The sequence below is a fragment of the Nomascus leucogenys genome, chromosome 11, assembly GCF_006542625.1.
Source record: "Nomascus leucogenys isolate Asia chromosome 11, Asia_NLE_v1, whole genome shotgun sequence".
Lineage (NCBI taxonomy): Eukaryota > Metazoa > Chordata > Mammalia > Primates > Hylobatidae > Nomascus > Nomascus leucogenys.
In genome coordinates, this window is record NC_044391.1 from 114,338,437 (window position 1) to 114,363,749 (window position 25,313).

A 25,313-nucleotide genomic window follows, 5' to 3' on the forward strand; every position below is an offset into this window, starting at 1 on the left:
AGAAATTTTAAACATATTATATATAATGAGGTGTATATATATTTTAAAATTTGGTTGATCCCTTTTCCAAAAAGTCTTAAAGCACATGAGTTAAAATAAAACTCTTTTACAAAAAATAACTCTTCCTTTACAAAGATAGTACTTGAGCCTCTTACTAAGTGGGTGAAGTCATTTAGTGATACTGAGTAGAAAAGAAACACTGTAAGGGGAAGACCTTCAAGAAAAGGAATTGACTAGAATAAGCAACCCTCCAGAAGGCAGTTCTTCACTCTAAAAAGTCTCATTGGGTTTTAGGGTTGGAAGGTCACCTGGTCTAGTCTTTACTAGACTGTTGAAAATATTAGAAAAGTGCAATACAGTGCATTCATGGAAGCAAAATTAGAGTTCATTCATGTTTTGCTTTCTATGCAGAAGATATCAAGAGCATTCTATGCAGACTTCAAATAATTTTAAATCATTCCCCCCAAAATTTTCCTCCAAAAGAATATGTACCATTTTAATAAACCCTTAATAACTATCATTTTGGGGGATCAGAATTGTTGCTCTAGAAAATAAGCACCTGTTGAAAATGAGATCCTTAATTTGTTTATCTTCCTAGAAAAAATAGAGATTACTTTACCTCTACAAAGAAAGCCACACAGAATTGGGTGAGGGCTACCACCAAAATTAAAACCCTCCACGATGTTATGGTTGGGATCAACTGTTGAAAAACAAATACCATTATTATATTTTGCATACTTTACACTTTGAAAAAAGACCATATTATTTAATTTATATATTTGTAATACCTCTCTGAGCTGAGAGGTGGGCATTACTTTGTCCCTTTACAGATAATACAACTGAAGGACTCAAAGCCAATAAATAAATGGCAGAGCCAGAATTCAAAGGAGAATGGACTACCTCTTGGCCTGTGTACCTTTGACAGCCTAACGGTGTCTACTGAGAAATGTGCCCTGAATCACAAATATGAGACAGGACATTTTGGAGGCTATGTGTCTCTCTTCATTTTTATCTTTTCAAACAGAGAGAAGCCTAAGATTAAATCATTCATCAAATAATGTTAGTATTTCTAATTCTCCCAAAGCAAATTCTACCTGGAATTCATTCTTCAAGGAGGACAGAGAAATGTAAGTATATTTTGATTGAGGCTAGATGCAGATTGCTCCTGGCCCTATATCTGATGGCTTAATGAAAGTTGAATGAACCCTCCAAACCCACCAGTTTTTAAAATTTAAGGGTACACATTAATCATTAAATACACTTATTTTAAAGTGTGAGAGCCATAACTTCCCACGGCTGCATCCATAGCAAAAGGCTAGTTACACAGCCTTTTTTCTGAGACCCCACCCAAGAGAAGAATATTTATGGCTGACTGTGTGTGGGACTGAACTCCCTTGAGAACAAAACCCACTGACCCTCCATAGTATCTAAATGCTCATCCCTAATTCTCACCCCTATGCTGATACGGGTTATTTCAAAGTAATACTTTGTCATTTTTTTCCCCAGGTGGAGACAGTCTTTATCAAGTTGTGAAATACAGCAAACTGTAAAGGGTTGTTTGGATTAAAGGGTTGTTTGGAAAAGCTGGGTCAGAGTCTAGCAGAAAACCTGGCTCTTTTTCTCACGGCTGCCACCACTCCGATCCAGGAGAACTAACTCTTCTCCATCCCTTGACCTGGAAGGCACTTGATTTTGAATGATATGTTTATTAATTTTGAGATGGAGTCTTGCTCTCTCAGGCTGGAGTGCAGTGGCACAATTTCAGCTCACTGCCACATTCTCCTGCCTCGGCCTCCCAAGTAGCTGGGAATATAGGCATCTGCCATGACACCCAGCTAATTTTTCTATTTTTAGTAGAGACGGGGTTCTACCGTGTTGGCCAGGCTGGTCTCAAACTCCTGACCTCAAGTGATCCACCCGCCTTGGCCTCCTAGAGTGCTGGGATTACAGGCATGAGCCACCATGCCTGACCCTGGCATTATTTACTTATGCAATGGTCTTCTCTCCTTGCTTCTAAACTACTTGAGAGCAGTGACCACACCTTATTCATCTTTGTAACTCTAGTACCAAACTCACTCTGGAACTTCGTGTTTGATAAATGAATGACTTGGGTTTTCATTTCCTAATGCTTGTCTCTCCTCTAACATGTAGTCTTCCTGCCATCATCTAATTAGTCTGTCTTCCGTGCCCTGCTGAGAAGCCTGCTCAGATAGCTTCATTCACTCCATGTTGCTCTTGGCATAAAGTCTAAACTGCTTTAGCTGCCTCCATCCATCCATGCCTGCCTTTATTATTCATTCTTGTTCATACTCCACAGCACATGGCCTCAGTTTTAGCCAGTCTTCTAGTGCTTGGATAAGCCTTGCTTTTGATTTCTGTCTCTGCCACCCTACATTCATTTGCATTTCAAAGATAAAAGCTCTTTCAGTCCTCTCTGCTTCTTAGGCTGTTCTTATTGGGAATATCCCTACTACCTCCTACCTAGCAAAATGTGGCCTATCCTTTTGGACCCAGGTCAAGTTGCATCTCATCCATGAAATGCCTCCCATGACAGCCACAGTCCACAGTGAGGCCTCCTCCTTCTATGTTCTTCCCAGTTCTGTCTATCTTCACACACTCTTCAAGTATGGATAGCCTCAGGTAGCGTTCAAGTATGTCTTGTTTTCACGACAAATCTATGACTCGGAGATCAGGAGCCAACCTTTCTCTTTCTTTTATTTCTCTCACAATATGGGGTCCAAGAATTAGTTCAGTAGCCTCTTGATGAATTAGATTTTAACCCAGGGCATCCTGGATCAAATTATATGCACTGACAAAAAACTTCATGTAGTTAATACCTGACAAAACATGACTGTCTTGTAAGTCTATGTTTTCTTTCCCTTTATAACTACATTATAAAGGATTTCTATGATATAGTTTATTTTTTTGAAAATTGTACTTGGAAAATCATCATTGTATTATTGCATTAATTTTATTGTATTGGTATAACATAGCATAATAAAGTATCCAAACATAATATTTCAGGTAGGTACAGGATAAATGTACCCAATAATATTAATAATATGAAAGCCATTAGAGGCCAGTATAGGTGAAATCCAGGTATCTTATTTGCCCTTCTAGTATATAGAAATAGCCTCACAGTATTTGGTGGTCAAAGAGAATACAGTAATAATTGACTTGTGAATTACAATGAATACATGGTCCATGTACATGAGTCATGCCAGATATGCAAATGAATGCCACTTACCTCCATTCCACTGTATATAACTTGAAAGTCAGAAAACAGAATGAAAATTGTGAGGCCCAAGGCAGCTAGCAGCAGAAACGAAAATATATCTGAGGAAATACCAAACATTATTTTTAGATGTTAAAAGAATGTTTCATATAATTTGGCACACATTGCAGAATCAATTCTCTCTGTTGGGCAAATACCAGATATATCTTCAGATGTTTTGATATATCCTCATATGTTTTGAAATATGTTCTAATGCTTATAAGATGAAGGTAATATCTTAGAATCTTTCCTTGAAAGTCTGGAAGTAGAAGACTGTTAATCGAATGTATTACAGTAACCTGCATAAAGCAGCTGCCCTGGTGCACTATCACTGCCTGTCCAGTGAGTTGTGCTTGCATGGGATAAACAGTCAGTCTTCTTGGCACCATCTCATTCTTCCTCGTTGCCTAGAGAATAAAATTCAGGGATCCTCTATTGACATTCAAGGCCTTGCACAATCTGGTCCCAATCAGCCTTTCTGACCTGGTCTCTGACTACTCTTCCTTATGGACAATTGGAAAGGTAAACCATAAAACCTCCAGCTTCCACGGAGGCCCAACACTCTCCAGCTTCTGTGTCTTTGTTAAAAAAAAAAAAAAAAAAAAAAAAAAAGCCCTGTGTACATAATAATCTTCCTGTCTTGGCATGCTCCAATTTTTCTTTCTTTCTTTTTGAGAGAGAGTCTCACTCTGTTGCCCAGGCTGGAGTTCAGTGGCATGATCTTGGCTCACTGCAACCTCCGCCTTCCTGGTTCAAGTGATTCTCCTGCTTCAGCCTCCCAAGTAGCTGAGACTACAGGCACCCGCCACCAGGCATGGCTAACTTTTTTTTTGTATTTTTTGTAGAGACGGGGTTTCACCATATTGGCCAGGCTGGGCTCGAACTCCTGACCTGTGATCCACCCGCCTTGGCCTCCCAAAATGCTATGATTACAGGCATGAGCCACACACCTGGCCTCCAATTTTTCTTAACCCAGTTAAAATACCACTTCCTCTTCAAAGAGTAATACTCCCTTACAAAAGCTTATTTCATATAGTAGGTAGCATATTCTGCTTGGCATGATCTTAATTCACGTATCAACTGGACTGTGACCATTTGAAAGTGGCTTTGTCTCTGGTTCTCTGGAACTCTGACTTGAAAAAGTAAATGAGAAATTAGCATGTGCATCTGTTGCATTCCTTCTTTCCATCCTGCCCAAATTGTTTTAATTTTGGGAGCTAAACTTTCTGGATGCACTGTGCCAGCATCTCTGTTCTTATTCCCAACCTCACCCACTCCTCTGTCAGAGCTTTTAGCAGAGCACTTTAGAGATGGTAACTTAGAAATATTTTTTTTAATAGAATTATCACCTTCAGGCCCAAACAATAGCATTTAATCAGCATTGCCATGATACAAATGATTCTGATAATCCTATAAAGTTATAAATAAATGAACAAACTAGGTTTTCTCTTACACTCAACCTCATTTATTCAGTGTTGGTCTACTCCCCCCACCCCCAACTCTCTACAGGCCTATACCAACCAGAAACCTGAGGGAACTGCCCCTTGATAGCAGGCTCTATTTTTGAAGCGAACAGAGTTCTGTTTTCATCCTTGAGCACCTACACACACCCTCAATATTTATTCATGCCTCACTTTATGTATATAAATAAATGCAGCACCTCTCAGAAGTGCTTGGGAAGGGTATGAGGCAGACAGAAGAAAAGTAGGAATTGCATCTCTCAGGATAAAGCAATCTAAATGGCTTGGTGATAACGATTTCAGGAAATGGCTGTCTGGATTTTTCATTTACATCATGGATTTGGAGTCCCAGAAACCCAGAAGCTGGGAAGAAGAGGATGCCTGAAAGGTCTGTTCTGATGAAGTCCTGGACCTCACTAGCAACTGGGGCTGAGTGGTGTGCACATCACTGTCTAATGGTCTAAAAACTAAGCCTCGCCTGTGCACAAGTGAGCAATGTAGAAACAAAATTATAAGGTCATCTTTTAAAATTCAGCTTTGATTGAAAAGATGTAATAAAGAGCTGAATGTTGGCTCTTCTTGGTTAGTTGCTCCTGCTGAGGAAACATGAAAGAATAGGGCTCTGTTAACGCAGGTGCTTTAGGAAAGCAAATCCTGTGTAAGCCATTACATTTTCAGGTAAGGTTAGTAAATGTTCACACTTGTTTCCAGAAAAGTTAAGCCTCTACTTTTTCTATGTCTTCTCATCCTAAAGTCGAGCTTCTGTCAACGGTTGTTAAAAAGGGCAAAGAGTTTTCTGTTATATCAAAATAAAATTGCTTGTATATTTTAATAGTAGTTCCAAAGGCTTTTGACTTACAACCTGAGAGTATATGTTTGTTATCACATCACATTTGTTAGCATACCTGTATGCTAAAGTGTAAAACATTTTACATTCAAAATTATCAGTTACGTTTGGTATAGGGGTTTGAATTTACCCACAAGCTTTAAGTCACTGTGAGTTAACTAATCTACCTCTAATTCACTCAATTCATGTAAAAGGACTTTGCAGCTACTATTAAAGTACTAGGCCAGGTGCAGTGGTTCACTCCTGTAATCCCAGCACTTTGGGAGGCTGAGGTGGGTGGATCACGAGGTCAGGAGTTCAAGACCAGCCTGGCCAAGATGGTGAAACCTCACCTCTACTAAAAATACAAAAAAATTAGCCAGGCATGGTGGCGGGCACCTGTAATCCCAGCTACGTGGGAGACTGAGGCAGAGAATTGCTTGATCCCAGGAGGCGAAGGTTGCAATGAGCCGAGATCGTGCCACTCCACTCCAGCCTGGGCGAAAGAACAAGACTCCATCTCAATAATAATAATAATAATTAAAGTACTAGACAACAAATATATTCTGCTTGTAAAATACATTTATAATTTTAAAAATTATTAATGTATAACAACACCATACGTTTCCTGGGTATTAGTGATAACCCGTTAGAAAATATAATGGGAAAGTCTTTCACACTATAAGCAAAATATAAAATACAAAGGATTAGTTTCCTTTTTTTTTTTTTTTTTTGAGACGGAGTCTTGCTCTGTTGCCGAGGCTGGAGTCCAGTGGCATGATCTCAGCTCACTGCAACCTCCGCCTCCCAGGTTCAAGCAATTCTCTCTGCCTCAGCCTCCCAAGTAGCTGAGATTACAGGCACCCACCACCGTACCCGGCTGATTTTTGTATTATTTAGCAGAGCTGGGGTTTCACCATGTTGGCCAGGCTGGTCTTGAACTCCTGACCTCAGGTGATCCGCCCGCCTTGGCCTCCCAAAGTGCTGGGATTACAGGCATGAGCTACCGCACCTGGCCCGATTAGTTTCTTAAATAAATGTGCAGGCAGGATTTGTAATGGAGAAAACAACGAATATTTACTAAGAGACATTGACAAAAAGCAAGCATAAATAGGGAGACATGACATGTTCCTAAATGGGAAGATTAAGTTATATATCAATGTAAATTCTTCCCAAAATATCAAAATCCCAAAGGGAAATTTTAAAAGCCTGGCAATTTATTCTAGAGTTTATCTTAAAGAATGAACAGGAGAGAAATAAATACATTTTTTACAGTGAGGAATAACAAGGATACACTGATCTTGCCACTTATTAAATAAAACTTATTATAAAACTATAAGTTTTAAAGTATAGTGGTAAATCAAGAATAGACTGATATTTAAAAACAAGATGGTCTGGAAACTATATAGACATACATATACAAACATAATGCATAATATAAATGATGCACAAACACATATATGAAGATAGTTGTGATAAAGGTGGTATATTCAGTGGAAAAATAATTAAATGAGTATTAAAAACTCAGTCAACAAAAGCTGCTAGAAGAACCGGTTGACTAGTTGGAGCAACTTGTTTCAATCCCTACTTCAAACTATACACCAAAATTAACATTAGATTTTAAAAGCACTTTAAAACTAGTCATGATAATCTATCCTATTTCATAATTAGAAAAAACTCCCTGTGCATAAAGACAATGGAAAAAAGATCACAAAAAATAAGCAGCTCATACAAATAAATGAGAAACATAACAGCAATCCAACAGAAAAAAACAAGTTTAAAAATGTAAACACACAATTCACAGAAGAAGAGATCGCTAATGACATGAAAATACGTTCCTCCTCACTGGTGATCAAAGAAATGCAAACTAAAACCACATGAGACACTATTTTCTAAAATCTTATCAGACCAGCACAAATTTTGTGTTTTAACTAGTACTTCATGTTGGATATATTATTAAGAAGCACACTCTCTCGAAAACAACTGATAAGAGTGAAAATCAGTACAAACTTTCTAGGAAGCAACTTTAAATTGTGTATTCCAGGCTTTGACATTTTCACACTATTCCACCAGTTAACTGAATTTTCTTATCCTAAGGAAATAAGAGGCTAAGTCAAAGTAATTTACACAAGTATATTTTTATAGCATTATTTATCATACTGAAGCCAATTGCATGATAGACAGGGTGACCATCTTTATCATGCAATATCTGGATAGGTATCATGTATCTAGTTTGCCTTGACATTCTCTGTTGAAGCCTGGCATAATTATTAATAGTGTCTCACTTCATTCCTAAAGAGTGTCCCAGTCTGGTCAATAATGATGGGGCATATTCTCTGACTTCTTTGGCCTGAGGATGATGATGATTATTATTATTATTTTGAGACAGAGTCTTGCTCTGTCGCCCAGGCTGGAGTGTAGTGGTGTGATTCTGGCTCACTGCAGCCTCGACTTCCCAGGCTCAAGCAATCCTCTCACCTCAGCCTCCCCAAGTAGCTGAGACTATAGGGAAGAGCCACCATGCCCAGCTAATTTGTAAAAGTTTTTTTTAGAGACAAGATCTCACCGTGTTGCCCAGGCTAGTCTCAAACTCCTGAACTCAAGCGATCCTTCCACCTCAGCCCCCCAAAGTGCTGGGATTACAGGAGTGAGCCACCACTCCCAGCCTTAGCTGGGAGGATCTTAATTGTAGCTTCGAATAATTTTTTAAAAACTCTACTTAAATTAATATACAGGGGAAGTAAATAAGATTTTTTGAGCCCCTATTGTAAGTGCCAGATCCTTTACATAAATTGTGCTAGGCCCATTCCACGAAATGCTTTGTTTAGTCCTTCCCTCAGGACTTAACAAATTAAGGATACTCCCTCCCATTCTGCCCATGAGGAAATAAGGTCATAGAATGGTTAAAGTAACTTGCCCAATGTTACAAGGCTAAAGAGGTCAATTTGCATTTGAATTGGTTAGAAAGCCTTTAATAAAATATCTTCACATGCATGTATGTGTTTAAAATGATTCTTGATGACTCACAATAGGACAAGACTCATGTGACAATTAAATAATGTCTGTGCTTATCTGCAAACAAGCAGATTTTCTGACGTGGGCTCTACCAACTATGACCACAGCATTCAACAACAATTTTAGAGTCATGCAATTGTTTCTTCCTCATTTCACCAGTGAGGTACAACTCTAGGGTGAGAAAGGGAATGGGAAAATATTCAGAAAGAAAAATGAAACTTTATATACTTACAGTTTGTATAGATGGGTTTTCGAAATGGCTTTCCCTTAGAAAAGATGAATGCTACTGTGATACAGTTGATGGTGGTGATGGGCCACAGTGTGGTGGTCTCAAAACTTAAAATTGAACCAGGAGTCAGAGTTGCATTTCCAGTCCAGTTTCTTTCCAAACTCACATTTGTTGAAAAATTACTTTGGTTGGCCAGAAAACACTCACTACGAAAGAATCGCCAGTGTTTATGAAACATTTTGTTCCATTTTTATCCATTAGGTGAAAAAAAAGATAGTTTAATCACTACCATGGGATTTTAGCTTTCAAACTATGCCAGCCAGTAATTACCAAGACATACTTTGTTCACCTCTTGCTATAGCAAAGCAGAAATAAAAGGAAGTGAAGATTGTTCTTTGTCCGGCACTCCATTTAGAACAAGTGATCTACCTTGAAAGGGCCTGGATGACAATATTTTATGAATTCCTATCAATTCAAAGAGTAGACCGTGTCAATTAAACTGTGTGTGTGTTGTTTTCTCTTTCGTGGACTAAACAAGACTCCTAACGAGTTTTGAGTTTGAGTCTCCCACTCCAATTTACTTCCCTCGGATAGCCAAAGGATCTTCTTGAAAATCTGAACATGACAATCTGCTGCTTATAAGGGGTCTATGGCTCTATTTTGCTGATAAATTAAGCTCAAACTTCTCCAACTGGCCTATGAGATCTTTGCATCCTTGTCTCAATCTACCTTTTCAGTCTTACCTTTTGCCACTCCTCCCATGCTCTATACCCTCCAAACATACAGGTTTATTCCCTGTTCCCTACGTATCAATTTGCATACCTGTTGGGTTGCATGTGCTGTTGCCTTTAACTGCAATTAACATCCATCCTTCAAACCCTCTGCATCTAAAATGCCTTTACTTTTGCTGGCAAGTGGTACTAGTGCCCACAAAAGTAAAGACATTTAAAAAAATGTTATCTCAGTTAAAGGCAATGACACATATAAATAAAGAATTGCAAAACAAGTACTTTAGCAAGCTCATTGTTTTGCAATTCTGTATTTGCATAATTTTATTTTACATCTTTGGGATGTGAGTTCCTAGAATATGGGTTTTTTTGTGGTTTTGTTTTTTGGTTTTAATCAGATTTACAATAAATTTTTGGCACCTAGCACAGTGAGGTCACATAATATTTACTCAAAAAATATTTGTCCAAGATATGAGCTTTCCCAGTCCTGATTGATCTATTTCCAGTGTTCTTTTTTTTCAATAATTAAACCTATAAATTAGTTTCCACCAGTTTTCTTGTTCAGCTTGAAACTTTTAAACCACTATTACAACTGTTTATAAATAAGATTCATTTTCTAACTGTGAACTCAAATGCAAGACTTAATATTTATTATCCTGGGCTCCCTGTAGTCTAGAAATGTGCTTTGCACATACAGGCACATTTGCTTTATCGTGTTTCACTTTACTGTGCTTCCCAGATATTGTGTTTTTTACAAATTGAATGTTTGTGGCAACCTTTCATCTGTTGGCACCATTTTTTAACAGTATGTGCTCACTTCATCTCTGTGTGACATTCTGGCAATTCTTGCAATATTTTAAACTTTTTGAAATAATTACTACCTCTATTATTGTGATCTGTGATCTTTGGTGTTTCTATCGTAATTGTTTTGAGATGCCACGAACTGTGCTTTTTATAAGAATGCAAATTTAATCAATAAATATTGTGTGTGTCTGACTGCTTCACTGACTGGCTGTTTCCGCATCTCTCTTCCTCTCCTGGGGCCTCCCTATTCCTTGAGAGATACTAATACTGAAATCTGTTCAGTTAATAACCCCACAGTGGCCTCTAAGTGTTCAAGTGAAAGGAAGAGTCACATGTCTCTCTCTTTAAATAAAAAACTAGAAATGGATCAGTTTAGTGAGGAAGGCATGTCAAAATCCAAGACAGGCCAAAAGCTAGGCCTCTTGCACCAGTTAGCCAAGCTGTGAATGCAAAGTAGAAGTTCTTGAAGAAAATTAAAAGTGTTATTCCAGTGAACACATGAATGATAAGGAAGTAAAATGGTCTTATTGCTGATATGAAGAAAATTTCAGTGGTCTGGATAGTGGATCAAACCAGTCACAACATTCCTCTAAGCCAAAGTCTAATCCAGAGTAAGGCCCTAACTCCCTTCAATTCTTTGAAGGCTGAAAGAGGCGAGGAAGCTGCAGATGAAAAGTTTGAAACTAGCAAGAGGTTGGTTCCTAAGACTGAGAGAAAGAAGGTGTCTCCATATGTAAAAGTACAAGGTGAAACAGCAAGTCTTGATGTAGCAGCTGCAGCAAGTGATCCAGAAGATTTAACTAAGACAATTAATGAAGGTTTCTACACTAAACAGCTCTCAGTGGAAATGAATCAGCCTCTTCTATTGGAAGATGTCTTCTAGGACTTTAATAACTAGAGATAAGTCAATAACTGGATTTAAGGCTCCAAAGGAGAGGCTGTCTCTCTTATTAGGGGCGAATGCAGCTGGTGACTTTAAGTTGATGCCAATGCTCATTTGCTATTCTGAAAATCCCAGGGCCTTTAAGGATTATGCTAACTCTACTTTGCCTGTGCTCTAGAAATGGAACAACAAAGCATGGATGACAGCACATCTGTTTATAGCATGGTTTACTGAATATTTCAAGCCCACTGTTCAGACCTACTGCTCAGAAAAAAAAGATTCCTTTCAAAATATTACTGTTTATTGACAATGCACGTGGTCACCCTCCAAGAGCACTGATGGAGATGTATAAGGAAATTAATGTTTTCATGCCTGCTAATACACATCTATTCTGTAGCCCATGGATCAAAGAGTAATTTCAAATTTCAAGTCTTATTTTTTAAGAAATACACTTTGTAAGACTATAGCTGCCATAGAGAGTGATTCGTTTATTGGATCTGGGCAAAGAAAATTGAAAACCTTCTGGAAAGAATTCACCATTCTAGATGTCATTAATAACATTCATGATTTATGGGAGAAGGTAAAAACATCAACATCAACAGAAGTTTGGAAGAAGTTGATTCAACCCTCTTGAATGACTTTTGGGGTTCAAGACTTAGGTGGAGGATGTAACTGTAGATATGGTAGAAATAGCAAGAGAACTGGAATTAGAAGTGGAGCCTGAAGATGTGACTGAATTGCTGCAATCTCCTGATAAAATTTGAATGGATGAAGAGTTGTTTCATATCGATGAGCACAGAAAGTGGTTTCTTGAGATGGAATCTGCTCCTGGTGAAGATATTGTAAACATTGTTGAAATGAAAACAAAGGATTTAGAATATTATATAAACTTACTTGACCAAGCATCAGCAGGGTTTGTGAGAATTGACTTCAAATTTGAAAGTACTGAGATGGGATAAAATGCTATTAAACAGCCTCACTTGCTACAGAGAAGTATCTCATGAAAGGAAGAGTCAATCAATGAGGAAACTTCATTGTTGTCTTATTTTAAGAAATTGTCACAGCTACCCCAGCCTTCAACAACCACTACCTTGATCAGTCAGCAGCCACTCAGCTTGAGGTAAAGGTGTTAGGTAACTAGAGCACCCTAATGGCGCTGGTTCCGGGTTCTTCTTCCTCAATGCAAGCCCGCCAAAGGAAAAACCAATCAGAGAGAGGTGTTTTTCCCACCTCGCTCTAAGCCCCACTCCAACCAATCACAAACATCCAAGCAGCCCTCCTGGGCATAAAAGAAGCAAACCCCCCACCGCTCTCTCTCTCTCTGTCTCCTGCCCAGCCCAGCCTGCTGCCTCCAATAAAGATCTCTTGGCCAAGCTGGTGTGCTGTGGTCTTAAGTCTGAGCATCACTCTTTCATTGGTGCCATGACTCAGACTGGGACTCCCTGCCTCCGGCGGGACCCCAGTCCCCCTCAGACTCAGACCAGGCCCCAGCCGGCCTTCGCCCAATTTCCCGTCTGCCGAACAGCGCATCCACCACTGGCTCCTGTTTGGTAAGTCCCCTTCCGTAGTCTGCCGCCTAGTCCTATACTGTGGCGACAGACTCCTGCTTCCCCTCCTCGACCTGCAGGGAACGGAGTTTTCTCCCTCTCCTCCTTGCCCCTCCGGCCTGAGCCTCCACCCCGCGCCATACTGTTGGCTACATACAAAATTCTGGTACCAGGTGGCTCACGGTCCCTCGGCCATCCTGTTGGCCCTTCAGTTCCTTCACCTTGGTGATGACCAACTGAAGGCTCTGAACCTGATTACAGTGCTCGGCTAAGTAGGGGACGCCCTCTTTGCCATCACTGCCCTTTCTACCATGGGAGGCTCCGCATCCCTGCCAGCCGACTCTCCCCTAAAATGCCTTTTAGACAATCTGGCTACCCTAGGCCTTGCTGCTGACCTTAAACCCAAGCGCCTAATCAAATTCTACACACGAGATTGGCCAACCTACCCCTTAGACAACCAAAGTAAATGGCCCCCTTACGGGTCCCTAGACCCTGGAATTCTCCAGGATCTCTACAATTACTGTGAGCGCACGGGAAAATCGGGAGATCCCCTATATTTCTGGCTTTTTCCTATTAAAGGATAAGCCTCACCTCTGTATGTCCTGTCGCCCCGGCCACCCGCTGCCGATCCCATCTCCCCGTCCTGGCTGCCCTCAGGGAGGTTGCAGGTGCTGAAGGTATTGTTCGCGTCCATGTGCCCTTCTCCATGGCAGATCTCTCACAAATTGAAAGACGCCTAGGCTCATACACCTCCGATTCAGCCTCATACATCAAAGAATTCCAATACCTTATCCAAGCCTACAGTCTTACCTTCCATGATATTTATATGATTCTTTCCAACACCCTCCTTCCCGAGGAATGTAGGTGAGTCTGGGAGCAGGCCCGTACCTATGCAGATCAGGTTCACCAAACAACCCCAGCCCTACCCATCAGAGCGCAGGCAGTCCCCGAGCACGATCCTGGCTGGGATTATAACTCCCAGAACGGTGTCACAGCCGAGACCACTTTGCCACCTGTTTAATAACAGGTCTCCGAAAGGCCGCTCAAAAGGCAGTCAATTTTGAAAAACTCCATGAAATCATCCAAGAAAAACATGAAAACCCGTCCGCCTTCCTCGCCCGCCTTACACAGGCACTCCAGCAATACACCAATATAGACCCCGAAGCCCCCGACGGCAGGCAACTTCTCATGTCCCGCTTCTTTGCACAAAGCTCCCCGGATATTCGAGCCAAACTAAAAAGGTTAGACAGAGGTCCCTTTACCCCGCAGACCGAGATCCTGGCCACCGCATTCAAGGTATATCACAACCGTGACGAGCAGGCAAGGAGGCAGAAGTGCCAGATGTTGGCTCAGGCCTTCAAGGCCTCAACCCAGCCTATCAGATGCCATGCCTCTATGTCCACCACTCACTGCCAACCCCCCGGACCCTGCTTTAAATGTGGGAATGAAGGTCATTGGGCCCGTCAATGTCCTAATCCTAGGCCACCCAAACGACCGTGCCCCAAGTGCCAACAGTCCGGCCACTGGGCGACCGACTGCCCCAGCTTCCCCGGGGGGAGCTGGGCCAGACCCCCGCCCCAAGGCTGATCTCATTGGGCTGGCAGCCTAAGACTGACGGGGCCCTGGGACCTCTTCCCCGACACCATCACCATGCAGGAGCCCAGGGTACCTCTTACAGTGGATGGGCGTCTCGTCATTTTTCTCCTTGATACCGGAGCTACTTTCTCGGTTCTGCGGGAGTATTGGGGCGCTGTCTCCACCTCTGGCCCTCCCATAGTCGGGGTAGGAGGCCAGACCATGCGGCCAAAGACCACCCCACCCTAGCATGCTCTTTCTCTGGTCATCTCTTTTCTCACAAGTTCCTAGTTTTGCCCCAGTGTCCCCTTCCTTTATTAGGTAGAGACATCCTCTCCAAATTTGGGGCAGCTATTACATTCAACCCCACAGTGCTCCCAGACTCCACCCCTCTCCTCGCTGTAATCTCCAGTCCCCCAGACCCACCCAGCTCTCTGCTGCCTCTGCCGGCCTCCGTTAACCCCACAGTTTGGGATGTAACCACCCCTTCCCTAGCTCACTGCACACCCGTTAAAATTTCCCTAAAAAACCCCAACCACTTCCCTAGTCAACCTCAGTATCCTCTTCCGGCTACTAGCCTCAGAGGCCTGCAGCTCCTCATTTCCGAACTCTTACGGAAAGGATTCCTCAGGCCTACACACTCTCCGTTCAACACTCCCATACTGGCAGTATAAAAAACCAACGGAAAATTTCGCCTGGTTCAACATCTACGTCTCATCAATGACGCTGTCAGGCCTATCCACCCACTAGTTCCTAACCCCTACACCCTCCTCTCCTCTATTCCGCCTGACACAACACATTTTTCTGTCATAGACCTTAAAGATGTCTTCTTTACCATCCCCCTCTCCCCACAAGCTCAGGATCTTTTCGCCTTCACCTGGACAGATCCAGACACTCAACAATCACAACAACTCACCTGGACAGTCCTTCCCCAAGGGTTTCAAAACAGCCCCCACATCTTTGGACAAACCCTAGCTGTGGATCTCAGGTTACTGCAACTCCCTCAGTCCACCCTCCTGCAATATGTGGACGACCTCCTCCTTTGTAGTCCTTCTCTAGCAGTCTCCCAGACTGACACCGTATCTCTCCTCAACTTTCTGGCAGACAAAGGATATCGAGTATCTCCATTCAAAGTCCAACTCTCCTCCCCCAAGGTGATCTATTTAGGGGTCCTCCTGTCCCACAACTCCAAGGCCATAACCCTAGACCGAAAATGTTTTATACGGAGCCTTCCAGTTCCCAAAACCAGGCAGGAACTTCTTTCGTTCCTCGGGTTAGCAGGGTATTTCAGAACATGGATTCCTAACTACTCTTTCTTAGCAAAGCCCCTCTATGACTTGGCCCTCAGAGCCCCGTCTGAACCCCTAGACACTGCTGTTACTCAACCCTTCCAGGCCCTCCAACAGGCACTTCTCAAGGTCCCCACCCTACATCTTCCAGATCTCCAGAAACCCTTCACCCTATACATACATGAACAAAAGGGACTGGCCCTAGGTGTCTTAGGTCAGTTGCAAGGGCCTTCATTTGCCGCCATCGCATACTTGTCCAAACAATTAGATCCCACAGCCAAAGGCTGGCCTCCATGCCTCCGTGCCCTGGCGGCAGCCTACCTTTTACTCAAGGAGTCCAAAAAACTCACCTTCGGGGCAAACACAGTCATTGCCTCCCCTCACCACCTTAAAGATCTCCTCACATATAGAAGCCTACAAACCCTTCCCCCTTGCCGTATACTCTCTCTCTTAGTCTCCTTTCTGCACGATCCAACTATCTCCTTCCAGGCATGTGCCCCCCTCAACCCGGCCACTCTCCTGCCAGTCAACCATGACCTCCCCCAACACAATTGTAATGAAATTCTGGAATCTCTCCTTCCTTGCCCATCTCACATCAGTGAAGGACCCTTACCCCACTCTGATCACACCTGGTTCACAGATGGCAGCTCCTTCATATCACGAGGCCAACGCCTCACGGGATACGCTGTGGTCTCACTGACCAAAACCATTGAGGCCAAGCCTCTGCCGCCACATACCACCAACCAACAGGCAGAGCTAATTGCGGCTACCCATGCCTTCGAACTGGCGGCAGATCATACACTCACACTCTACACAGACTCCAAATATGTTTTTCACATTCTGCTCTCTCATGCCGCCATCTGGAGAGAGAGAGGATTACTCACGACCAAAGGAAACTCAGTCACCAATGCCTCTCTCATCTCCCACCTCCTTAAAGCCTCACTACTCCCTTCAAAGGTCGGCATTGTCCACTGCAAAAGCCACCAGACCGATTCTTCACCAATCACTCAAGGTAACAACAAAGCTGATCATCAGGCCCGAAGAGCAGCCCTCTCTAGTCTCCCTCCCACCTTTTTAGCAACACTCTCAAGCCCACTCGACCCTTCCCCCTCCATCGTCTCTAGACATACCCTCTTCACTCATCTACATTCCATTTTTCACACCAGCCCCCAGGCTCTTAAAACCTTCCTGTCTTCCTTTTTCACGCTAACACCCTCTGATCTTCAGTTCCTTCAAGACCTCACCTCCAACTGCACTATTTGCCAGAGGACAAACCAAAACACGCCCTTAAAACCCGGCCCCTTTCCAACCCACCAGGCCAGAGGACATATCCCTGGTAGCGACTGGCAACTTGACTTTACCCACATGCCCCCAGTCAAGAAATTCAAATTCCTCCTAGTCTTAGTGGATATGTTCTCTGGGTGGGTCGAAGCTTTCCCCACCACCAACAAGCGAGCCACTACAGTCGCCTCACTCCTCCTCACCGAAATTATCCCACTGTTTGGAATACCCTCCTCCTTCCAGTCAGACAATGGCCCAGAATTTGTCTCCCAGATCTCACAACACATTGCAACAGCCCTAAACATCCCCTGGCACTTCCATATTCCCTATCATCCTCAATCTTCAGGCAAGGTAGAGCGTACTAACCGCTCCCTTAAAGAAACTCTCACTAAACTCTCTCTCGAACTACGTCTAGACTGGACTAAACTTTTACCCTTAGGCCTCTTTAAGCTGCGAGCACTCCCAAAAAAACCCTCTCTAATCTCCCCTTTCAAGATCATGTACGGCCGCCCCCCTCTTCCTCCAGGTATCACCCCATCTTCCAGTCCTCTCCCCTCCGACATGCACCTTCCCCTCCTTACCTTTATCTGGTCACAATTATGGAAGCAGCAAGATCTCACACTCCTGGATACGTCCAACCCTCACCCCCCCTTCCCTCTATCCCCAGGCCAATGGGTTTACTATTTTCTCCCCCAGCCTTCCCACACCCCTCAACTAACTCCAGAATGGACGGGGCCTCTCCAGGTAACGCTTTGTACCCCTTCCGCAGCCAGGCTCCAAGAATCTCCTCACCGCTTAACTCCTTGGCTTCACATTTCCAGGTTGAAACCAGCCGCAGGTCCAGACAGCCCAAGAACCAGGACCTCTGCCTCACGCTACGTCTCTACCCCTATACCTAACCAACCCTTAAAAATCCGCATTTCCAAGGTTCCTTCCCTCCCACCTATCCCCGAAGATTAACATGCTGCTCCTCCTCCTCATCTCTACAGCCTTACTCTTCTACTCCCCCTCCCTTTCGCAGGCCCCATACTACTTCTTCACTCTCAAGGAGACATACACTCAAGGCCGTAGGGTTCACACAAATGTTCTTAGTTATACCAACTGTTCTCTCAATGCCTCCAGCATAAATCTCACCATCCCTTATCTAACCATGATAGATAACCATTGGACCACGGCTACACAAATTAAATTTGCACTGTGCTTCAAACACCAACAGACCAACCAACAGTGCAAAACACAGTGGCCTCAATGCTATGGCTGTCCCTGGCGCTATTGCCACATGAACTGGGCAATGGACTGGACCCTCAGCAAATCCAACCGGCCCTCAGCTCAACCCTTTCTGTACTATACACGAAGTAAAGGGTTTATGAATATTAGCCGTGGCATCCACATTTCTGACCCAGCCAATTCAGTCTGGGGAGAAGGAGTGACTGGAGGCATTTACCCTAGCAATGCATACTCCTACCCAGTGCAGACCCTTACCATCACCCACTCTTACAAACCCCCCCCCCCAAAATCTCGCTTCCCGGCATCTCCGGTGACATCTCTCAAGCCACTGAAGACCTCCTCCAGCAGCTAGACTCCTCCTCCGTTTCCATCTCAGTACAGCAGTCCTGGCTCTTACTTCTACAGGAAGGAATCCAACTGTTAAACGCCTCTAATATCTCTCCCTCCAACTGCTTCCTATGTGCCAGCCTTAATAAACCGCCGCTTATTGCTGTTCCTGTCGCCCTCCCAAACACTACCAACACTTCTGATCATTCACCACCCCCCAACACCCCCTTAATATCCGGTGTTCCCCTCTTCAATACGTCCCAGGCTGTTAAACTGCTACACAGACTCCCCTGAATCCTTTTCCTTCTGCAATACCTCCACCTCCTACCCTAACTCTTCCGCCCCCAATGGATACTTCTTCTGGTGTAACCACACTCTTTACAAAACAATCAATTCCTCCATCAATACCATCTGCTTCCCTGTCACACTCCTGCCACAACTTACCCTCCTCTCCCTTTCCAAAGGGACCACCGCCTTCAACCTTAACCACCCTCCCATAAATCAGGCCCCAAGAAGAAGATGGGCTGTCTTTATACCTGCCATCCTTGGCCTCTCCCTTGCAACCTCCCTTCTAGGCTCCGCTCTAGGGTCCACCTCCCTCGGATATGGAGTCTCGCAGGTTAATGAATTAAAGATACACCTAGAATCCACTATTGAACAAACTGCGCGGTCACTAGCCGCCCTGCAACGGCAAATCACCTCTTTAGCCGGAGTAGTGCTCCAAAACTGCAGAGCCCTAGACCTCCTGACAGCTGAAAAAGGAGGCACATGCATTTTCCTCCAAGAAAGCTGTTGTTACTTTATTAATGAGTCCCAGGTTGTCGAGACTAACATAAAAAATCTTAATGACATAAGACAAAAACTCCTCGAAACGAATACAGGCTTCTCACTTTGGGACACTCTAAAAATGCCTTTTTTAGCTTGGGTCCTTCCATTTCTTGGACCCCTCCTAGGAATAGCGGCCTTTTGTACCCTCCTCCCTTGCCTAATAAAGTTCATGCAACAACGAATCTCCTCCTTATCTAACCAGACTTTTAACCAGCTTCTCATCAGGCACTACCAACTCCTAGCAACCGAAGAAGATGACCAGGACTCACCTACCCATGGCCTCCACCTCCAGGACCTGTAATTTCTTAGATTTCCTCCAGGCCCTCCAAGAAGATACGTGGCTCATAGCAGATCCTTCCCTGCCATACGGATGGCTCACGTCCACAGATGACCTCTACTTACAAGGGACATCTTTAGACTTCACACCCCGGGAAGTGTTCACCTTCAGCGCTGTCTTCCTTGGCCTCCTGCTATTGCTCTGCCCCTACAGTCCTCCAATATCCCTTCCCACGATGCCCCCGTTCAGCAGGAAGTAGCCAGACGAACAGTAACGCCCACCTCCCCACTTCTTAAAAAACAAAAAAGGGAGGAATGTTAGGTAACTAGAGCACCCTAATGGCGCTGGTTCCGGGTTCTTCTTCCTCAGTGCAAGCCCACCAAAGGAAAAACCAATCAGAGAGAGGTGTTTTTCCCACCTCGCTCTAAGCCCCACCCCAACCAATCACAAACATCCACGCAGCCCTCCTGGGCATAAAAGAAGCAAACCCCCCACCGCTCTCTCTCTCTCTGTCTCCTGCCCAGCCCAGCCTGCTGCCTCCAATAAAGATCTCTTGGCCGTGCCGGTGTGCCGTGGTCTTAAGTCTGAGCATCACTCTTTCAAAAGGCTCTCTACCAGCAAAAATATTATGAATTGCTGAAGGCTCAGATGATCATTAGCATTTTTTAGCAATAAATTATTTTGAAGTTAAGGCATGTACTTTTTTAGACATAATGTTATTGCATACTTGATAGACTACAGTATAGTGTAAACATAACTTTTATATGGACTGGGAACCCAAAACTTCATGTGACTTGCTTTATTGCAATATTCACTTTATTGTGGTAGACCGGAGCCAAACCCACAATATCTCTGACGTAGGCCTGTAGTAGATGTTCCATAGTCACAAAGCATTTTTACAAAAGGAGGAACAGACAGACTAGATGGCCTGAATTATAGAGTTTAAAACCAAAGAGTATCTAGTCCAATATACTTACATTAAGGTAATAAAATTGAGGGCTAGTATGGCACATCTGGTTAGTGATAGTGTCAGGAATTCTTAGAATTCCTGATTTCCTGTCCATCCTCCTTTGGCTACAATATATTGTCTTCTAAGTTCAGTCAAAACTTGAGTTCTCTGAGTATATGCACTCCAATTTTGGAAAAAATCTAGTGTTGAAACAGAATGAGATTCTATATTCCTAGTTATACTTAAATTGCTGAGTTTTTTATCTAAATGACAATCTGATCATTTGCTAGTTTTCAATCTGTTTTACTGATTTCTGGTGCTCTGTGGAGTGAGGGGCAGTTTGCACACTTGCTATTTCAAAGAGAGCAGCTCTTTTCCTGCCTTTTCTTTTATCGGCAGAAAGGCTTTGTTAGCAAAATAAAGCTTGAGCCATCGACGCTATAGCCTACCACAAAAACATTAAAGCCTAGGGAGGTAAAGAGACTAGTCCTGATTCCAGTGTTCCAATTCAATCAGAACAAGGATACCATCAATTCACATTTTAACTTTAACATTTATTTGGAAAAAAACAAAATAAACAAATCTCTCTCACATGTCTATATCAGGGGCCTGCAAACTACAGTCCACAGGCCAAATCTGATTCATCACCTGATTTTGTAGATAATGTTTTATTAGAATACAGCCACACCCACTTGTTTACCTATTGTCTAAGGCTGCTTTTGTGCTGCAACAGTGGAGTTGACTAGCTGCAACTGAGGCCATGTAGTGCACAAAGCCTATTTACTATCTGGCCCTCTACAAGAAATGTTTGCCACCCCTGGTCTATAAAATATACAGAATACCAGGGAATTAATATATTCATTCAGCCAACCAGTTGTTAGATCTATACATTAACAACCAGTGTGACAGATCTCTTCCCACCCACTCCACCCCAGTAGTCCATGGATTAACTGTGTTCTGTCCCATCATTTGAGTTTTGCAGCGACACAATTTTATTAATTAAACGTTTTAGGACATATGTTCAAGCCAAGTTATGCAATGTCATTGGATATTTATTAAATCAGCTTTCGAAAGGAGCACTAAGAAAATGAACTTACCTGTATTGGTAGACCTCACAATACCAAGGCTGCTGCTTCACATAGAGAAATGCACTGATCTGCACAATGCAGGAGAAACAGGAATTCAAAAATATTGAGAGCAGTAAAGGGGGAGAAAGGAGCTGTCCTGCTGGTCTATATGGAGCGAGCTTTGGGTAGGCATGAGTTGAACTCACTGAAAGACAAATGCATTTTTTTCCTATTACAATCTTATCATCGAGAATAAAAGGTTGAGATTGAGATGCATATTATCTTGAGTCTGGCATTGGGATTCAGACTAAGCAAACACGAACAGAAGATTTACACCTAGGTAAGCACATTGCCTGGTGGCAAATCCAATTCTACCAGCCTTTGTCTCTTCCATGCTCTGTCTTCACCTTCAGAAATAAAAAAGTGGGTTAGGAAGTTATGTAATTAATATATTTACCATATCGCATGGTGCAAATATTTTCTCCATAACCAGACTGACCAGAAATTATGTGTAAAAGAGGGAAATGGCCTTGCTCGTGGGATAAGCAATACTAATATTATGTCTCAGTGATGAGAGGAAAGTGGAGAGTTAGAATGAGGAGAATAAGGAGGAATATAGCTAGATTCATCTTCATATGCTGGATAATTAAAAAAAAAAAACACTCACTCTGTTATTCATTCAGCCAACTTTCTCTGAGCATGTCAATGAGCCAGGCACTGTGATAGATGCTAGAGATGCGTTAAGTATCTCTCTGGATACACAGGTGAATGGGGGACTGCTGATGTATATTACATTAAGGAAAAGAACTCATTAAAAATATTGCTTCTAGATGAGAGTGTTAAACTATATTGTATTTTTGATTTCAGAGCTTTCTTTAATTTAAAGCATTTGGAAATGGGCAGAAATTAAAAAGAACAACTATTTTAAAAAGACGACTACATCCTTAATAGCTACATATTTGAACATGCTGATGAAAATGAAATGTATTTGCTTCTCAAGGCAAAGCAGGAAGGAAGCATGAGGAGGACAGGAATTTGAATTTAAAGAATGATATTGTAGTCATGTTTCAGTTCCTGTCTTCATACCTGTCACCTCTTCCCTTCTCACAGCTTATCACTGGTTTATTTGATGTAAGGGAAAAAGTGGGGTGTGCATATTTAAGTTTGTATTTATGAGTGTACAGGTAGAATAGTGGTAAATGAGTGTCCAATGTGGGATGATAAAACTCTAGAGTAGGTCTTTGCTTTGTTCAATATGTGTTCTGGGGTAATCATGTAAACTCCTTGGTCCTTCATTTTCTCACATATAAAATGTGTTGGAATGCGTAAATGGTACCCAAAGGCCCTTTCAACTCTTTTATTCTAAAGCTCTATGACTAAGTCTTTACCTATACCAGATCAATCAATGTTTTCCTGGCAGGGTGCTGGGCTAGAGTCTGTGGGGTATGCAGAGATGAGAAGGACATTCTACCTGCCTTCAAAGAGTTGAAAGTCCATGAAAGACACAGACAGATTGTGTAATAAAGAAGTTGGCTGGCTTTTCCTGGGATGTATCCTCTAAATCTTTGAAATGCCCTGAGTGATAGGAGTATTTTTCTTATGCATGGTGGGCCTTGAGAGTTTATGCTAACAAGATGACTCATGGTGGGAATGAAGAGCGTTAGTGTTAAGATGGCTCAGGAAGGGTCCTGCCAATGCCCAAAAGACCATCTATGTGATTAGAGGGTTGGAACTTTGATCCACAAGATATCAGCCTGACCTCCAGATAGGGGAGTGGGGTTAGAGACTGAATTTGACCTCACAGCCAATGATTCAATCAATCATGTCTACATAATGAAACCCTCATAAAAACTCCAGATGCCGAAGCTCAGTTGATCTTCCCTGGTTGGTAGTACTCTGCATATTGTCACCCATCAATGTGCCAAGAGGGTGAGGCATCCTGACTTCACAGGGAAAGGACAATGGAAGTGTTTCTCTTGTTTGAGACCCCTAATAGACCTTGCCCTAGCTGTCTCTTCCTTTGGCTGGTTCTGATTTATGTCTTTTTGCTATAATAAAACTGCAATCATAAGTATAACACTTTCTTGAGTTCTGTAAATTGTAGCAAATTGTTGAACCCAAGGGAGTAATGGGAACTCCTAGGTTTGTAGCGAACTAATCAGAAGTTCAGGTGGTATCGAGAGCCCCACACTTGTGGCTGGTGTCTGAAGTGAGGGCATTCTTGTGGAGGCTGTACCCTTAATCTGTAAAGTTTGGCCTAATTCTGGGTGGTTGCTGTCAGAAGCCACTGCTTGGGTCCACAAAGAAGGGGCACACAGTGTGGACTGTGATCAGGGCTCAGGAGAAGTGCAAGGAAATTGTGCTTTCAGGTCATGGAAGGCAGAGGCTTTAGTGCTTGGAGTTCTCTCTGTATTCCAGTGTCCAAAGCAGAATGTAGCTATAAATTCATAAAGAGGCTGCAGGTAGTGGAGAGAGTAAAATTGCCTCTCTGTGCATCTGGCTTCTACCTCTTTGGTCTTCTCTCTCATGCTCATTATAGTTTCGTGCCTTTCTTTTACACAGTAACTGTGGTAGACTGAATTGCTGGCTTCATAGTGGTGGGGTGTACTTTGTCACCCCTTAATTTTGGGCTTCCCTGTGTGACTTTCTCTGGCCAAAGAGATGTTAACATAGACTTCAAGCATGCTTGCACAGCCGGGCTTGCCCTACGGCTCTGCTTTCTGTGACTCACAATGAGAAAATACCAAATCTGTCCGTTCAACCTGGCCTCAGAATGAAAAATGTGGAGTAGACCTGAATCAAATCCAAAAGCGTTAACCAAGATCAACTGATTGACATACTAGAGTGGACTGGCCCGGCTGAGCTCACCTAGATCAGCTAAATGACAATCAACTTACAGACCCATGAATGGGGAGAATAACTGCCTGATGGTATAAATGATGAGTTCTGGGGGTGGGTTGTTATGCAGCACTATTGAGGCAATACCTAATGCATACAGGGTTCTTACACAGAATATTCTGACTTTTTCCATGTTAGAGACTCTTACTACTTCTAACAGAGAATCTGTATACCTGATTATAAATAAAACAATTTTATGGCTACCATTGTAGGACATCTATTAGGTTCCAGAGGCTGTACTAAGTGTTTATAAACATAATTTTTGTTTCCTTGAAAGCAAAATAGGTAAATTTTACAGGTGAAGAAACTGAGGCTCAGAAAAGTAGTTTCCTTTGCTGAAAGACCCACAGTTAGTGAGTGACAGCATGGCACTGGAAACCCCAGTATTTCTGATTGTGAAGCCCTATGTTCTCTGCTCTACAGCATATTGCAGTATGATGCATCTCAAAAATTAAAAGAACAAAATGACAAGCCCTGCAATACAAGCTTGGATAGTAGTACTGTTTATGAGGATCCCCCCAGAAAACTTTTCTGCATTATTTGGGTTTCCTTAAAATGATGATGATATATGCTATCAGATTGCATTCAGAGGAATACTAACTTCTGAAGTGTTATATGGTATTCAAAATTAATCATTCTCCCTTCTGAGTTCCCACAACACATTACTCACATTGCTGCTATAGTGCAGGGTGTCTTGCATTAAATCTAGTTGTTTACATCTGCACTCAGCAGACTGTGAGCTCCCTGAAGGAAGAAATCCTGTCTCATTCCACATTCTGTTTCTTACTAAACCCAGCACAGGATCTATTGCACAGGAAGACTTCACAGT

At 42.8% G+C, this 25,313-nt stretch overlaps 2 protein-coding genes across 3 annotated transcripts in view; one reads left to right on the top strand and one right to left on the bottom strand.

Annotated features, from left to right (window-relative positions):
• Positions 1 to 1,769, top strand: part of PLAAT1 (phospholipase A and acyltransferase 1) — a 43,039-nt gene extending 41,270 nt beyond the window's left edge. The window contains exons 5-6 of one of the 2 annotated variants that reach the window (XR_004032363.1): positions 831 to 1,127; positions 1,507 to 1,769. The gene's annotated coding sequence lies outside the window, so the exon portion shown is untranslated. The remainder of the gene's footprint in view (positions 1 to 830; positions 1,128 to 1,506) is intronic. The other variant, XR_004032364.1, reaches the window with a different exon arrangement.
• The window catches only part of ATP13A5 (ATPase 13A5), a 126,115-nt gene that overhangs the window by 1,331 nt on the left and 99,471 nt on the right, over positions 1 to 25,313 (bottom strand). Inside the window, exons 26-29 of the mRNA XM_003256667.3 lie at positions 21,617 to 21,791; positions 8,808 to 9,010; positions 3,248 to 3,336; positions 620 to 700 (exon numbers count right to left, since the gene is read on the bottom strand). Of these exons, the coding sequence (XP_003256715.2) occupies positions 620 to 700; positions 3,248 to 3,336; positions 8,808 to 9,010; positions 21,617 to 21,791 (548 nt within the window). The remainder of the gene's footprint in view (positions 1 to 619; positions 701 to 3,247; positions 3,337 to 8,807; positions 9,011 to 21,616; positions 21,792 to 25,313) is intronic.